At 38.5% G+C, this 18,034-nt stretch overlaps 1 protein-coding gene across 1 annotated transcript in view; it reads right to left on the minus strand.

The window, feature by feature from the left end:
• The window catches only part of LOC140235017 (serine/threonine-protein kinase Nek1-like), a 47,857-nt gene that overhangs the window by 26,705 nt on the left and 3,118 nt on the right, over positions 1-18,034 (minus strand). Inside the window, exons 5-19 of the mRNA XM_072315055.1 lie at positions 17,947-18,033; positions 17,373-17,427; positions 16,364-16,488; positions 14,615-14,690; positions 14,100-14,211; positions 11,565-11,655; positions 11,041-11,080; positions 10,226-10,282; positions 9,366-9,413; positions 7,399-7,545; positions 6,559-6,609; positions 5,687-5,907; positions 3,740-3,854; positions 2,912-2,995; positions 1,122-1,202 (exon numbers count right to left, since the gene is read on the minus strand). Of these exons, the coding sequence (XP_072171156.1) occupies positions 1,122-1,202; positions 2,912-2,995; positions 3,740-3,854; positions 5,687-5,907; positions 6,559-6,609; positions 7,399-7,545; positions 9,366-9,413; positions 10,226-10,282; positions 11,041-11,080; positions 11,565-11,655; positions 14,100-14,211; positions 14,615-14,690; positions 16,364-16,488; positions 17,373-17,427; positions 17,947-18,033 (1,390 nt within the window). The remainder of the gene's footprint in view (positions 1-1,121; positions 1,203-2,911; positions 2,996-3,739; positions 3,855-5,686; positions 5,908-6,558; positions 6,610-7,398; positions 7,546-9,365; positions 9,414-10,225; positions 10,283-11,040; positions 11,081-11,564; positions 11,656-14,099; positions 14,212-14,614; positions 14,691-16,363; positions 16,489-17,372; positions 17,428-17,946; position 18,034) is intronic.

The following is an 18,034-nucleotide window of genomic DNA, read 5'->3' on the forward strand; positions in this document are numbered from 1 at the left end:
CAGTATCAAATGGTAAAATAGTATTATCGAAACCTGGCCTTTGACCTTTGACCCCACAGTTCCAAAGAGAATTACTGTTAGGTAGAACATGCATAAATATGTAAGTTTCATGACAATACCTTGAGTTATTTTTGAGATATGGAAGAAAAAGTGCAATTTAGCACTTTCACTTGACCTTTGACCTTTTGACCTTTGACCTTTTGGCAAGAAACTTCCTACAGAATATATATTGGGTTATACATGCATACATCAAGTTTTAAAAACATTCTTCAGGCACTGCATAAATATAAGGAAAGTAGTTATATTTTGAGGAGTTGACCTTGACCTTTGACCCCTGACCTTTGACCCATGACCCCCAACTTCCCTAGATAATCACTGCCCATCGGTACAAGCATATATACTAAGTTCCATGAAGATACCTTGAACCATTTGGAGAAAAACATGAAATTTGGAGAAAAACATGAAATTTCAATTTTTTTTTCACAAAATAACCTGTGACCCTAAAATCCACACAAAGTATCATCCCCCAAGGATATACCCTCATACCAAGTTTGATGCAAAACCACCACACGGTTCTTGAGATATCGACAAAAACAAAACGGGACGGACGGACGTACGGACGTACAGACGTACGGACGTACGGACGTACGGACAGACGGACGACCCGAAAACATAATGCCTCCGGCCACTTCGTTGGCGGAGGCATAATAAAAATGTCATGCACATCAAAACAAAGTACAAACAATGAAATTGCCTACACTACAAACGTACATACAAACATCATTACCAATATGTCATAATTACGATTATGTCATTACATCGTATGAACAAATGGAAGAATGGGTGGAGAAGAAACAATTACAAAAATATCAGAGGAAAGACAAAGGGGGAGTTAAAACATGTAAAGATGAAGGTATGGAACACCAGAAAATAACTAAGAAACAGTCCTAAATGTGGTTACATATCACCCTGTTCTGGCATTGTTTAACAGCTTCTCACTGTGAGCATTGTAATGCCTTATCCTCACTCACAAACAGATACCTTTATCAGTTCTTGAAGAGCATAAAGAGGTCATTGGAAAACATAACAGTGTAACAACTTGAATGACATCATGCTCTTACCCCTGGCTTTAGTCCTTTCCTGATGTTTAGTCTCTCCTGGTAGTTCTGCATGCGAATAGCTTTCAGTTGATCCAAGTATGCCTGAATAATGATAATAATAATAATATTAATATATCATCATGCGCATGGCACATTGTTGTTAACCCTAAAAAGACTGGGGGGGGGGGGGGGCCTAAAAGGCCCCCCCCTCGACATTTCGCGAGATTACTCTGCAACACGCAATGCTCTCTCCGCGATGCTCTATGACTTTTTTCTTTCGAGTTTCCCGCACATTTTGACGCCAAATTTGTGATGCCCGGGGGTATGGTTCTGAAGTTACATAACTTTTTGTACATGCACGTGAGACCGAAAATGGCTCAAAAATGTGATTTTGTGTACAAAGTCAATGCAAATTGAGTTTTTTCACATGGTTCATATAAATATGCTTATTTTTACTCTCAATGGCTAAAATTAATTAGTTTTAGTAGTATTATGCTTCAAAAAGTGTCTGCCACAAATTTTGTTTAAAAAAAGGGCAAAAACAAAAGGTCGAAAAAACAAAGAAATACATAAGAAATTCATAAAACAATAAAAGAAATAAGAAATTAATTTTGATACCGAATTTTTTTTCAAGTACATTTGCGAAGAATGCCACAAAGAATAATTAGACCAAAAATGAGCACTTCTGGAGCTTTATTTACTGATTTAGATCAAAGAGTCTGATTTCTCGCATAAATTAGCATAATTAATCAAAATAAAATAAAAGAAGACTATTTTGGAAAATTTAAATATACGATCTTGTAGATTACATCGCACACTACCATTGTGCAAATTTCCGCGGCGATCGCGCAATCCACGGCCGAGATCTTAAGGGGGGGCCCTTTAGGCCCCCCCCCCCAGTCTTTCGAGCTACCAAAATAGCCCAGTCTTTTTAGGGTTAATGCACTTCCCTGAGCATGGCAGATTGTTGTTAACGCATTTCCCTGTGCATAGCAGAATGTTGTTAACCCTATGCGCACTCCCACACCCTAATGACAATCTGCCATATGACTTATATTGCACCAAATCCACACAGTGGAGCGCTCAAGGCATACACATATGTTTTTTACCCCGGTCACTGGATACATTATTTCCAACCAGCACTGACAGTGCTCAGTCTCCACTCCCTGGGAAGCATTCCAGCCAGTCGCCATCTTCGGTGCGCACATGCTGATCATGCAACCAATGTTCTCATTCTACCAGGAACCCATTTATAATAGCACACAGGGGGCAGGTCACAGGAGTTCATAAGGGTAACTTCCATAAATGATCTTTAATTTGAACTGACTCATCACTGGCATATAGACGCTTCATTCTTTGTCTATGGAAAATGTACGGAAATGACACTACCTTAAAGTTATTATGTATAGTTTGTAGGTGGTACATTTTGATACTTGAAACCAATTTATTTCTGGAACAGAACTGATGATTATGTATAGTTGATTACTTGTATTTGAAGCTGATTTGTGTGTTTGCTTGTTTGTTTGTTTTGACAATTGTAAAGCGCTTCGAAACATGTTGTATTAAGTGATATACAAATATCAAGCACAGCTCTATACATGATAGTGAGTTATCGAGAGACAGAGAGAGAAAGGGGGGGGGGGCGGGGAGGACTCTCCAGACTAGAGTAGGAACATCCGTCTGGTAATCAGGTTTGCTGCTGTTGGAAAGCAAGCAAAACTTATTTGCTTGCTTTCTAAGATAGAATATTTGGGATGCAACTTGTGTGAGAGTGTGTCAACCACAAGAGATCTGACTATACTTGGTCCTACCTGTTCTTCCCTGTTTTTGGCCTTCTTTTCTTGCCCTCCGTAAGGGAATAATGGCTCATTCCTGGCATCTCCCGCTGCACTTGGCTGTATTGAAAGACATAATGATAAAGCATTATCAAACGGGTCTGTATGACTACTCATGAACTCAAAATAACTCAACAGTCAAGAAACTCTCCTATTCTATTTTCTTCCTAACTTTTGACAACTGTAAATAAGCAGCAATAAATTAATCAGTGTTTAATAGTAGCCATGATAAAAAAAAAAATCATGGGCATACAATACATACTCAGGCAGGATTCAAACTTAGAACCTCCTGATCACTGCAGAGCCATCTTATTTACTAGACCACCAAGCTTCCCCCTGACAGCCAGTGCTGATTTTAAATCCTTATAACATGCAGCAAGATCTGCTTATTCATCCATATTAATGGAATTCTTGCATTGAGTTGTTGTTTTTTTGTTGCAATTTATTTAATCTGTTTACGTTGACGTAGGTCAATTTTGTCAATCATTTACAATAAAAAAATTGACACAAAATTCCATTAATTTCAATTGCATACCAATGTACTCACTTTGCGCTTCATTTCCACAAGTACACACATTTGATTGCATGATACATATAAATGATCCGTTACAAAAAGCTACTAGTATTCCCACAGGCTTAGATGGCATTCATCAGCAGACGAAATGCAGGATTCAACCCCTCCAAAATGTGTATATTTGATCATACGGCCATATTCACAGGTTTTAGAATTCGGGCTTCACAAAAGTACCATGACATCTGTGATAACTGATGCATCGTGAATATTTCTACATGTACAGTACTCACTGGAGCCCATCCAAGCTGGACGGCTGCCCTGGCCTTGTTGGCTGCTGCCTCTCTCTTCCTCACAAGGAATTCATTCACCATCCTGGCCCGCTCAGCCGCATTGGCACCGGCTTGTCTGCAGGGCAGAAAGAGACACATAACAGACATACTGACATAACATTGACTTTCAATTAGTTCATCGGGAAAGGTTTATATCATTGAATGCAAGAGTTCAGAAACTATCACAATCAACTGACATATTCAAATACATGTATTTTGACATCTTTACTGCATGCTGGCATGTTCAATTTTTACTGCTGGTACACATACATTGATAAACTAGATATATCGCTACGGCTACTGATATGCCTCCGCCATAATGCATGGTTCTCCTAATAGGTCTATAGTACAATGTCTTGACAATGTGTGATAACAGTTTCACACAAGTGGCAAAATATTAAAATGACAGGTTTGACACAAATGTGCTAAATGTTCACTTTCCTAGAACTAGGTTCAATTGGATGAATGATTAAAATGTCAGAGTGCAGGTATTTGGGGAACTGATGATTTTTACTTGACTTTTGACCCTTTTATAAGTTTATGCATTGAGTAATTTTCAAGGTATTGAGAAAAAGCATAATTTCAGTATCAAATGGGAAAATAGCATTATCTAAACCTGGCCTTTGACCTTTGATCTCACAGTTCCAAAGAGAATCACTGTTAGGTTGAACATGCATAAATATGTAAGTTTCATGATGATACCTTGAGTTACTTTCGAGATATGGAGGAAAAAGTGCAATTTAGCACTTTCACTTGACCTTTTACCTTTTGACCTTTGACCTTTCGGCAAAGAAACTTCCCTAAAAATATATATTGGGTAATACATGCCATACATCAAGTTAAAAAAAAAAAAAACCTTCAGGCATATTGCATTTTAAGGAAAGTACTGATATTTTGGGGAGTTGACCTTGACCTTTGACCCCCCTGACCTTTGACCCATGACCCCCAACTTCCCTAGATAATCATTGCCCATCGGTACAAGCATATATACTAAGTTCCATGAAGATACCTTGAACCATTTGCGAGATATGGAGAAAAACATGAAATTTTAAATTTTTTTTCACAAAATAACCTGTGACCTTTGACCTTTGACCCAGTGACCCTAAAATCCACACAAAGTATTATCCCCCAAGGATATACCCTCATACCAAGTTTGATGTAAAACCACCACACGGTTCTTGAGATATCGACAAAAACAAAACGGGACGGACGGACGGACGGACGCACGACCTCACGGTGATATGCTTGTGTGTCTACCCCTTTGTTCTCCCTTTTGTTAAAATAGACACACAAGCAAAAATTTTAGCCACACAAGCTTGACGGAATAAAGGCCATCTATTGTGCACTATTGTTCTCCTAGCCACACAAGCATACTCTCGTTAGCACGGACAGACGGACGGACGGACGGACGGACGACCCGAAAACATAATGCCTCCGGCCACTTCGTTGCGGAGGCATAAAAATTAGAGATTGGTAGAGGAAATCCATTCTTCTTGAGATGGATTTGCCAAACTACAAATCAATTATAGTATTCCAAGATTACATGACACCAGGAAAATAAAAAACAAAATACTGATGCCTCCTGCGCTATGAGGCTTCGCTTTCAAATACAATGTATTTTAGCGGAAAACATATTTGTTGAAAGAATCAAATTTGAACCAGCAATATGCGCAGTCCAATAATACTTGTATGACATAATAACTGGATATAAGATACATCAAATCATCAACTAATCAGCATAACCTACTCTGACACTGATTTCAACACTTCATGCAATTGAAGGCTGGATTAAATCTTTCTATGCCAATGAGTCAAATGTGTACAAATTTTACACACAACCCTATGGATGGGTAATTAGCGTTGCACATAGAGGGTTAAAAACATCCTCTAACACTGAAAGAGCATTACCTTCCATCCTGGCCCCTCCGTGCAGCCTCAGCGGCACTGGCCGACACCGGTCTGTCCCTGATCTGCCTCCGCACGGCCTCCTCCTCCTCCCTGCGCTGCTCCCGGTCCTCGCGGAACATGGCCGCCCCACCCTGGCCCATCTGGGCACCGTTGCCCTGTTTGCGCAGGTTGTCCAGGAACTGGTGGTAGTGATCGTAGTTGCCGCGATCCGCCTTGCCTCCCTGCTGCCAAAAACAAACAAACAAACAAAAACAAAAATTGCAGAGAAAATTCACACCATAGCTCAGTTAAGTTTTACAATTACATAAAAGTAAAACAAAAAGGATTGCAAAAGTTTGATCAGAGTTGGACACAAAATGAGAAAAGTACAGAATTTCACACTTTTGCATGTTTTTCCAGAACAGTGCTATCAGTCAGAATCACATGTGCAAATTACACATGACGTCTACTATTCACTTGACTGTAATTTTTCATCTATATCTGCTTTCTTGATATGAATTGAAAAAGAAGTCATATGTGCGGAATCATATGCAAAAAACAACAACATGATTTTTGGTACTTTGATGAATGAACTAGTGGGAGATATAAAATATGATATCACGAAGTCTGTGTACGTGATAACAACAAAAACTCTTCACTGAATGTCAATTTTAAAGATTTTCTTCAAAATCTACAGTAAAACATAACATTTTCACAGCATGAAATTTTTGCGAATTGGAGGCCAAGGCCTTTTTTACGGCATGAAATTTTCGCAACGTGCCTCTAGCATTCAATGCATATAGTGTAGACAAGAACTTTCAAGTGCAATTTAATTTCATGAATCGTTGCTCATGAGAAAGTGGCGAAATTAAACATTTCTTGTTTAACAGTACCTGTGAAGCTGGTCTGTCAAGCTTGAGTTCTTTCTTGGCTGGCTCCCCATTCTGGTGAGAAAATGACATATGATGATTACCAAAAAAAGAGCACATAATAACTGTTTTCAACTGCAAACACAAAACGTTGACAATGCTCAGGTACACTGTTAAAAACGTTGCATCAAATAGGGTTTAGAACTTCACTTACACTACAAACACTTTCGCTTTTCTAGCATAATGATACATTAGCATTTGACTTACCTTTTTTTTGGAAAGTAGGGGAATAATACTACTCTTCCAACATATGTCAGTAACAATTCAATGTGTACTTCTCATAAAAAGTGAAATTCTCTGGAATTCTCTCTATATTTCTTCATATTGTTTTTTATATGATACCTCACTGTCTGTAGTAGTCTTCTCATCCAGCCATGACTGAACTGAAACTTTCAAAATTCATAACTTTTGAAGGGATTGTCCGATTTTCGACAAACTTTCACTGATGTGTTCTTCTGATAATGCTGCATTCACACAATCCACAAGTACAATTGGATTTTATTCCCCTACAGACATGTGATGACCCTGTGGTCCTTGCATAAAAGGTGCAGACCTCCCACCCCCACCCGCCCCCCCCCCCCCTTTTGGGATTCTGGAATAGGGCAAAAAGTGTGTCTCAAACGAGATTTGAGGTTGTCATATACTTGCATAGATATCTGTGATAACAGAAACACACAATAACCCATTCCTTACGGGAACTTGGTGGCCTGTGTGTTAAATCTATGGGGATTTCAGAATGCAGTATGGAACGGGTTAATTGACCAGTATCATTTGTTCTAGGATGGGTCCAACATAGACATTTACCTCAAGGTCGCTTGAAACCGGTCTGTCACCCCCTGCTCCGCCTCCACCACCTCCTCCTCCTCCCCCTCCTCCACCATTGCTGCTGCCCCCGCTGCTCAGTAGTGTATTCTTCCAGCCGGCCTCTCGGGCTTTGTTGATTGATGCCATCTGTTCAAAGCCAATCACAACAAGGAAAAGTAGAAATTAAGCGGTGCGTAATATATGTCCCCGCCGGAAGTAGCATTTTGTAGCAAAATGTATAATACAGGTCAAAAATCAAGGTCAAAGGTCAAAGAAGTCAAAGGTCAAAATTCTGTGTACAAGTTTTGAAGCCCTCACCTAGTGCCATCACATAAAGCAAACGGAATCGAACTTGGGTTAGAAATGGCGAAGGAGTAGCATTTTGTAGCCATGCAATGTACAATATAGGTCAAAAATCAAGGTCAAAGGTCAAAGAAGTCAAAGGTCAAAATTCTGTGTACAAGTTTTGAAGCCCTCACCTAGTGCCATCACATAAAGCAAACAGAATCGAAATAGGGTTACTAATGGCGAAGGAGTAGCATTTTGTAGCTAATGTACAATATAGGTCAAAAATCAAGGTCAAAGGTCAAAGAAGTCAACGGTCAAAATTATGTGTAGAAGTTATGAAGCCCTCACCTAGTGCCATCACATAAAGCAAACGGAATCGAAATCGGGTTAGAAATGGCGAAGGAGTAGCATTTTGTAGCAAAATGTACTATACAGGTCAAAAAATCAAGGTCAAAGGTCAAAGAAGTCAAAGGTCAAAATTCTGTGTTAAAATTTTGAAGCCCTAAACTACGTAGTGCCATCACATAAAGCAAACGGAATCGAAATCGGGTTAGAAATGGCGAAGGAGAAGCATTTTGTAGCAAAATGTACAATATAGGTCAAAGGTCACAACTGAAATTCTGTGTAGAAGTTTCAAAGCTCCCATGTAGTGCTCTCATATAAAGCAAACAGAATCAAAATCGGCTCATAAATGACAGAGAAGTAGCAAATTGAACATTTTGATCACACACGGACGCACGGACGGACACACGGACACACACACATACGGAGCCCGTTTCATAGTCCCCTGCTCGAACTCGTTCCGGCGGGGACAATAACTGGAACTCTTGCAATAACATTTCATCCCTAGTCACGCTGTCCCACTAAACTTTGTTTAGACACACTATGCAGTACCTCACATTGTACGACTGACTATTGGATACATGGATGAACATTTGTTTCAATAAACGCAATGGGGCATGAATGTATTAATTTAATTTGAATCATCTCGATAGGAGAGGTATTTGTCAATCAGTTGCAATAAAAACAACTTTACACAAGAACTTCACCGATTTGAACAAATACGCAGTACCCGCTGCATGTACAAATGTATATATAAGGAGTAGAACCAGCACTGGCTGTCGGGTAGAAGCTCGATGGTCCAGTGAAAAAGGCGCCTCAGTGATCAGGAGGTTGTAGGTTCGAATCCTGCTTGAGTATGTATGTATGCCTATGATTTCTTTTGTCATAGCTTCATGGTTTCTACTAAAACACTGATCGATTCAGTGCTTCTTTATGTTGATGTAGGGCAACATGTCCATCAGTTGCAAGAGGTGAGGTAGTCTTACAAATTATGTGCCCCCCCCCCCTTAGAAAAAAAAAAAAATGGTTTCTTTAGATTCTGAGGACCTATTGGGAGTTAGGAACTACTACTTCTTTGCTCTAAAGTTCCTCTTGAAGAGCAGAAGAGTACAGAATACCAGACAAAGTCAGCAAATATGGATCTCTAAGACAGAGATTCTGCATCAAAAAAAAAAAAAAAAAGCCAGTAACAACAGCACAACACAAACTGTCAAACTTTGTAAATGCATCAACATCTGTAATACTGAACGATGGTGCTGATAATGCTGGAATGTGGTGCAGCTCTGTTTTAATGGTTCTACTGAAGTGTTGTTTTTAATACAAGCAATATGGTTTACCCTCTGTTTGTTAATCAGTTGCTGCTGTTGAGCCTTCACTTGTTTCTCCTATAAGACAAAAGAATATCAGTGCATGGTTAAATGGTTCACTGCCAACAAAATGTGTACTCAAAGTGAACTTTCTAGCATTTTGTATTCATTTTATTCAATACTTCATAAAAACAATACATAAGAAGAAATACACAAAATAAGATACAGACCTGTGCATGTCATTAAATACGTATAAGAGCTAATGACATGTCTGCGACAGATGCAAAACATACACATCAGATATTATGAAGCATTAGGAACTTGACAGGAAGGTAAAGCCTTATATGAAGCCAAGTCTACTACCAAAATATCTGTGATAGCACCAAATACAGTCAACCTCATGTATCAAAGCCAAATCCAATGGGATCAGAGAAAAATCTATGGATGTAAGTGAATTTCATCCTGTATAACAGAAATAACATGTTTATATCCATCCCAGGTACAATTTTTTTTTTGACTTAGCCAATTTTTCCACTTGTGCAAGGTATACTTCAGCGAAGTGGACTGTAACTGAAAACAAATTTGATAAACCTACATATCCATCAGCAATCATTTCTGCACATATCTGTTTGCATTATAGAGCTACTTAGATGAATAGCAGTTGATGATAAAGATGAGGATAATAATATTAGTATAATATAATACCTACAACAAAACACTCTTATGCAATTAAGTGTGGTTAGTCTCCTCAAATTGATAGTGCAGAGTCATGGTCTGAATAAAATTCTAATAAAGTGTCTCATACGTGATAACCTACACAAAAATTCGAAATGAATTAAATGGATGGAACGAACCAAAATTAATCTGTAAATTGTAATTTTTTTTCCCACCTTTTGACGTCGTTCCCTTTCCTTTTCAATGAGATCCTTCTTTTTCTGCTCAAGGTCCTGGTCAAACATAGAAACAAATATAATCATTGCAATTTTCCAAACATGCATGACACTAAATACTACAGGAGTATTAAAGTATCTGAATCTATGTATCTATACCTGTATCAGAAGATGGAATCTGAGAAAAATATGACATTACAACAACATAAATAAAATTACAAGTATCACTACTAATTAAACAATTTGCATGAAAATCTCAAATTTTATGACTGACACACATCAGCAAGAACCAAAAAGTTTGTGCATACATTTTGAATTGTACATCACATTTGTATAATGTACAATTGGTAGTTGAATAATTCAAACTGAATAAGCTGTTTTGTGAATACGTCTCTTTTTTAAATATTACTTTCTATTACCCTTGTATTACCAGAGACCTATGATGAGTACCCTGGATGGATGGGGGAGGAGGGGGGAGGGAAGGGGCTGCTTTGAGTACACTCAAATACTCAGCACTCAGACATCTTAGTTGTTATAGGCTTGAAAATCTTGGACCCCATGGAAAAACAAATCTATCATGTTGATAGATCTGAACTAGGCTATCCACAGTTACATGTATTTACTATTTGTCAGCAGTCAATTCATTTTAAATATATCTTGATTATTGTTCACCTTTAATTTAAGTCTCAATTATGTCATGTTCAATAGTATTCACTTTTTTGTACATGATTTTACTGTTTTGGAAATGAACATAAACAAACAAACAACCTCAGGAATACCTGGAGTTCACACAAAATCTCATAATTCACACTTACCTTTTCAGCAGCTGCCTTTCTATCTCTTTCCACAGATTTTCTGCACAAATATAAAATAGACACATTTTCAGAGAGTGCATATCAATGTTACTTGAAAGTACAAATTTCCACATCACTGCAAGCATTTGTAAAGTTTCCAACTAAATGCTTGAAAACTCACAATTACTTTATCTTACAACTTGTCTATGTGTCCTTCCCAGGGCTGCTAACATTTCAACATCAAAATTTAGGGAAGTTCAATAGAGCAATCAAGGAGATCATACATTTGTTGTTTCAGGCATCTTTAAACAGGCAAATATTGGAAAGATTTTGATATTCTTTTGTCAGAACATGAAGAATTATTACATTTTTTCAGGGAGTTTCCTGCAGAATGAAGGATAATTGGAAGCTCTGCCCACTTCATTTCAAGAGTGGCAATTAACATCAACTTGTTAAAGTGAAAGGAAGGAAAATGGCAGGCATTTTGGAGAGAGGGAAACGTCCAGATTTAGAGAGGCTCTACTAATTTTGAAGTCCTGACTCACCGGACCCCACTGGGAGGTCTGTTGACGGCCACTGAGGGGCCATACTTGGCTGCAGGATTACTGATGGGCCTGGCTGAGGGGGGTTTCTTGGCTGCAATATTGTTCAAATAGAAGGAATGCTGTAAGTACTACAGAGCATGTTACTGTTTGTCATGATCAACATTGTTGCAACATGAACAGGCATTCAAACTGCTTCAACATAAAGCTCTGACTCAGACTTTTTTGTGTCCTCATGCAATGTATCTCTTTGGAAAACAAACAAAGCTTTATTAAGAATTAAAATGATAAAACCTGTTGAATTTTCATTGAGGTGAATTTGTTCATTCTGGTGAATTCAATTAATTTGATAATCTTGGCACTAGTAATTATTCACAGACTGATCTGTTTTGAACATGCACAAAATATACATAGCTTTGGTTTTGCCTTTAGTGATTAAATACATGCAAGTGTCACACAACGTGATTTGCGTCTGTCAATCATTAAATAGCCACACACATATTGCCTTGTCTCATGCGTCACTGAAGTACATTGGATGGAAGACATGGACTCTCTCATAACAATGTATGGCACATCCTTACAAAGCAAATACATTGTGCTTATCTCATATTCATATGTAATCCATTTAGGCAGGCATAGGTATATGTACTGATTAATTTTTGTAATCTCATTATCATAGGATTTTGACCTTTGCCTTATGTGCAATTCAGAAGAAAGAAAGAAAGAAAAAAAAAAGATACTCTATAAAGTGGCAATGATATCAAGCAGGATTATCAGTGAACATGATTAATGCCCCGAACCAACAGTACCACTTTATGAGAGTAACAATGGTAATGTAAGCCTATAAATAGATTTCTCTTCTTGGGTTTTCCTTCATATTTTGTTTCCATTACATGATGTTACCCTGGGAACATACTCCCTGCCACTCTCCCACAAAGCCTTGCACATCAACACCTCAAAACTGACATAATATGCGCATTTCCTGTCATTTAAAAACTGGGGAAGCTGTTTACACTGCAAAGGCTTTTTTCCTCCATCTTTTTCAGAAAAGAATTTTTGTCATTGCTGTTGTTTACTCCCGCTTACTCATCACATATTTCCTATGAACCACCTGTTTTGTGTAGTAATATGTGGTAATTGTTTTGTGCAATATATTTTATGTCTAATTGTGATTTTTAATGTGGATGTAATGTACGACAGTTCAATGTATTTAGTCGTCATTGCAATGCATTTCAGCCTTCGGGCTACGATTCTGCAAATTTTATGTAATACACCATTCTAATATAATTTTTTTTTTTTTTTTGGGGGGGGGGGGGAGAGGGGTTTGCCATAATATACCATTACTATAATTACACATTTCCTGCCATTTTTGAGAAATGTGTCTTGCACATTTATTCATATGTTGGTCAACATAAGTGCCAAATTTCATTTCATTTGCTTAGGGAAAGCACTTTGACTGAGGCACACAGCTGACTGGAATGCCTCTGCCTTTTCATTCAGTCACTATCATCTGCCACAAGCGTAGCGCTTCACATACATGTCAAGTTCACTGATCCCATCACTGAGCTCGAGGATGGATCGAAAAACATCTTTGCAGAAAAGATTTTTTGTCATTGCTGTTGTTCACTCCCGCTTACTCCTCATACATTGATGCACTATGAACCACTTGTAATTACAGTTGAACCTCTCTTATCCGGCCTCCCTTTATCCGGATCTCTCTATTATACGGACGCAATCTCGCCGTGCATTTTTTGTTAAATAATTACGGTAGGAAAGGGGGATTCCCAACTCCTTGAGAACTCCTACACAGACACACATGAATTACATATACTTGATACATTTCTTAATAGTTATTTAGGTAAATAATCCCAAGAATTTATAAAAGAAAATGATTTAATTCTTGCAAACACGAACCTCTATTTTGGGGTCTGTTACTGAGTGTAACAATGAAAAGGTTGCAGTATACACATTACTACATGTGGTACTACAATGGGCTACTGTACATGTGTATGTATATTATGTACATGTATAAAGCATTGAGTCTCCCGTATCCGGCCAAATCCCTTATCCGGATGAGCCTCGGTCCCGACTTGTCTGGATACGAGAGGTTCAACTGTACGATTTGTTTCACTATAGTCTGCCAAGGGACAACTATGAGAAGAACATGATTTTGCAGTCATGACTTCAACATGATGAAAACTGTTGCTAACATTTGACTAACTTGGCCATGAAATTTTGAGTTCTTTCTCTCAAAGGCTCTCACATACTTCACTTTTACCCATTTAATGCACAAGCCCATTTCTTTATCACTGTTCAGTGTTGATTGTTGCCATTAAATCTTATTTCAAGAAAAAAAGAAATAGACGGGCAATGTCTACTGTGATAATTCAGATTTCAGCCTGACCAGCTGAGTTTCAAGTAGAGAAGAGTGCCCAACCTCTTGCTGGCCGACTATACAAGATATATCAGACTGCGTGAATGCCTGAATTGTTTATTAAAGTGAAATGCCAGCGCATGGGATAAAACTGGACAACATACCAGCCGCACTGACAGGTGGCTTGGACACTGGCCTCTGGAAAGGAGCAGCTACCCTGTTGGCCGGCTGGTCATTTCTGTGGAACACTGTGTGGCTGAACTCATCATCTATTTGCTGTTCATTTTGGGAGAAAAGTATACCAGGGACACAAATCAATGACAAACAAGTGCAGTATTAAAGTAACGGCACAGGTCAAGAGCAAATTACGAGTGCTACAAATAAAGATATAACACTAAAAACACAGATTCACATAAATTTACAGTGAAATGATGTTTGAACAAATACCCAGTGCCTTGCCCCTCTTTCGTTCTCATTCTCTTTAGGTCTCATTCATAATTAATAAGCCTTGAGAAAGGCCAGTTATACAAGAAAGAAGGGAATTTGATTTTGTGGAGAGAGTGCAGGCACAGAGGTTTTTCTTTTTCACCGTTACTCTCCATGAATAAGATTGTAAACTTGATCTGTATGATTATGAACACTAACTGAAAAAGAAAAAGGAACAGTAAAAGCTACTCACAGCATCTGTCAGGAACTTCTGTATTCTCTTCTGTACAAAAGGCTTCTTGAGAACAGAGTTGATCGATGGTCTATCCCTGGAATTCAAACAGATCGATAAGATAATCAATACTATATCATTTAAACTATCATCCACATAGGCCCAAATTCACGATTGTGGTACAATTGAAACCATGGTTTAAACCAAAATGTTGTCATTTTGTCAACGAAACGACTGATTTCGTAATGAAATAGGCTATGCAAAACTATACAAATTGTCCATGGTTTGAACCATGGTTTCAATTGTACCACCTTCGTGAATTCGGGCAGTAGTATTTTCCTCAGATATTGGGAGAAAACGACATGCAATGGCAATATTGTCATCCAGTTCACCAAACCCGTGCTAAAGTCATGTACCATGTTTACATTCTGCAACCCAATCTTCACACAGGTATGTTTTGTTTTGTATCTCACATCTTGTCATTCACATTGATGACAACAGATAAAGGGAGGACAAAACGAAGTGATGAGTATACAACAGAAATAATAACAATACCCCTCAATAAAAAGAAAGAAAATGAAACAAGGAGAGCAATTGAATTAAGTAATGGTATGATCAGATTCAGATTGGAATGTTGTACACCATGTACTTTACATTCAATGGTGCCGTAGTCATCAAAAAAACAAAACGAAAAAAAAAAACACAAAGAAACAAACAGTGATTACCACCTTGAGATAAATAATCTTGACAATAAGGCAAATGTTTTAAAGCACAGCAGGATCAGCACTTGTCCTTGTATGAGCAGGATGCTAGGTGGACTAATCTAAGCAGCAAATTTTAAATTAATAACCTGCTGAATGTAATAAGCACTAAAGGATGCAGAGAATATCAACATCTCACATAACCTCTGATGTCTTAGTTTATCAGAGACTCTAACCCCAAGCTCCTTCTGATCTGGAGATTCTCCCGCCTGAATCCCCTAGCAAACGGGAGACTCCAACTTGATGTGCGCAAAGCGCACATCACGAGCGCAAAGGCCCTTGCAGTCTAGGGTTCTAGATGCTCTCTCGCGCTATTTAAGGCTTATTTTTCAACATACAATGAAATTAAGTAAGAAATCATTTCAACCGGGAGAACGGGAGATTCTGCAAAAATGGGCTTTCGGCGGGAGATCTCCCGTCGAAAGCGGGAGAGTTGGAGTCTCTGGTTTATTAAACTCGACCCCCCCCCCCCCGAGACTGAATGTGAGTATCTGGTACACAAAAACAATGCAATTAAACTTGATACAGGGAAGCACATCGCACATATTGTGGAATTCAAGATGGCTGAAGCCAGGATGTAACCATTTCTGGGGTCAGAAGGGTCACGCACATCTCTGCTCACCATGACAATTAGTGTGATGGAGAAAAAGAGGAGAAACTCTTGGAAGACAGTGTGAGGGCATCTTTCATCCATCTTCTGTTTGTTTTTTAGTACAGGAAGTTAGACATGTGCTTCATACGGTGACACAACATTTGCTTTTGCTCCTGCCCTAGTCTTATTTTCTCCAAGGACTCAGGGTTAGGGTTGCGACAGGGTTTTAGGTTTAGTTTCATGTGAGGATTAGGATTAGAGTAAGAGTTATGTTTGTGGGTAGAATTTACGTTTGGCTCAGTGTACAGATATTTCATAGGAGCAATTGTCTAAAGAGCAAATGTCATAAAACCACCTCATACACAAGATTATAATTTTTTTTCCTCCTTCGTCATTAGGCACATGAATTCAGCTTACCTTGGATTTCTCTTGAAAAGCTGAGCCACAAGGTTCCTGATGTCATAGCTGTACCGAGGCGAGACGGGTGGGTAGGACCCGCGGATGATCTTCAGCACCAGGTTCTTCATGTTCCCTGCCTCAAACTGAGAACATCAAAAGCATTACAACTTGACACAGTCTCAATAACAGGGTTGCTCGAAATACACATGGCAGCTTGTCTCAGGCTATAATTAAAGTCACTCTTGGGCAACTAGAATGAGTGGTCACCTGCCTGACAAAACAGTAGAGCCCTTGCCCATATGCTCATTTGGGATTGTGGGAGAAACATAATGAACAAACACAAACATATGTAAATACTTTTTTTATATTTTTTTTTTCTTCCCTGACCTGTGTTCAGAGAGATTGAGTATGGAAATGAACAATTCAAATTTTGACCAATCACCTACCAGCCAATGAACAGTATGCTTGCACCAAATGTGACTTCACTGGTGACTTGAAACACACACAAACAATCTAGTCAAATATTCTGTTGACAATATTTTCAATATGAAGAGTGGACAAAACTGTTTTACAGTCAAACACATTTTACAATCATCTGTGCAATTGCAATTTACTACCGAGCCCTTCGTAATAAGTTACATTTCCTGTATCTGGGCATGTATTTATAGATGAAGAATCCTTGGCTCATGAACCAATTTTTCTTCTTCCCTTAGATAGTTTTTCACGACAGATTGAACTGTATGCCAGGCACTGACATTGTCTACAGCAATCATGTCATCTACCTTACAAATCATAATCAAGGCTTGTATCTTGTACTATGCAGGCCTGTACTATGTGTTATCCGCACTTATGACTTGATGGGCTCCCAGAACCTGTAAGTTTGGATAATACACAAGATCTTACCACAATGCCTCTATTACTCATCTGTACAAATTGAAATACAGGATATATGGAGCCCCATAGGCACTGCCTCCTTCTGAGAAGAAATATACATGGGTACTTTAGAGGAATACAAAATATGACTTACTGCATGTTTCAATGTGAGAATCTCATACAGCACACAGCCAAGAGCCCATATGTCACTGAAAAAAAAAATGATGGAAGAAAGTTGACGATTTCATAGCTTGAAACTTCAGACAGTGATTATTTCATATAATAGCAGAACTAATTCCATCGCTAAAGACACTCTGCCAGCATTAAAAGGTTGAATCCAGCATGGGCCTGAAACCCAGTCAGCAATCATGTCACCAGCTAAGAACCAAGCTATCCTCAATAAATTGTACATAGTGGGCACACATGAACCACACAATTCCTCCTATATGAATCAAAAACTGATTTCAAATCTGTGAATACGACATTACGTCATAGTTTACATACGTATATGTAGAAGAACATACAAACTCATTGCTCCTGTAGGCCTATCATCAACATGGTGTAACTTTACTATAAACTACAAAGCTAAAGCTAACATCAAATGCAAGCAAACATATTTTATCACTTACACAACACAAATAATGCTGTACTCTACAACCTGGGCCTAATGAAACTGCCACTGAAAATACATGTATCATTCAAACAAAATCAAAAGCATACATAAATACCTCTTGTTATTGTAGGGTTTGTTCTCACAAATCTCTGGTGACAAGTAGTAGGGAGTCCCAATGCAGGTTCGAGCTAGCTCCATTGTGC

The sequence above is a fragment of the Diadema setosum genome, chromosome 11 (genome assembly GCF_964275005.1).
Source record: "Diadema setosum chromosome 11, eeDiaSeto1, whole genome shotgun sequence".
Lineage (NCBI taxonomy): Eukaryota > Metazoa > Echinodermata > Echinoidea > Diadematoida > Diadematidae > Diadema > Diadema setosum.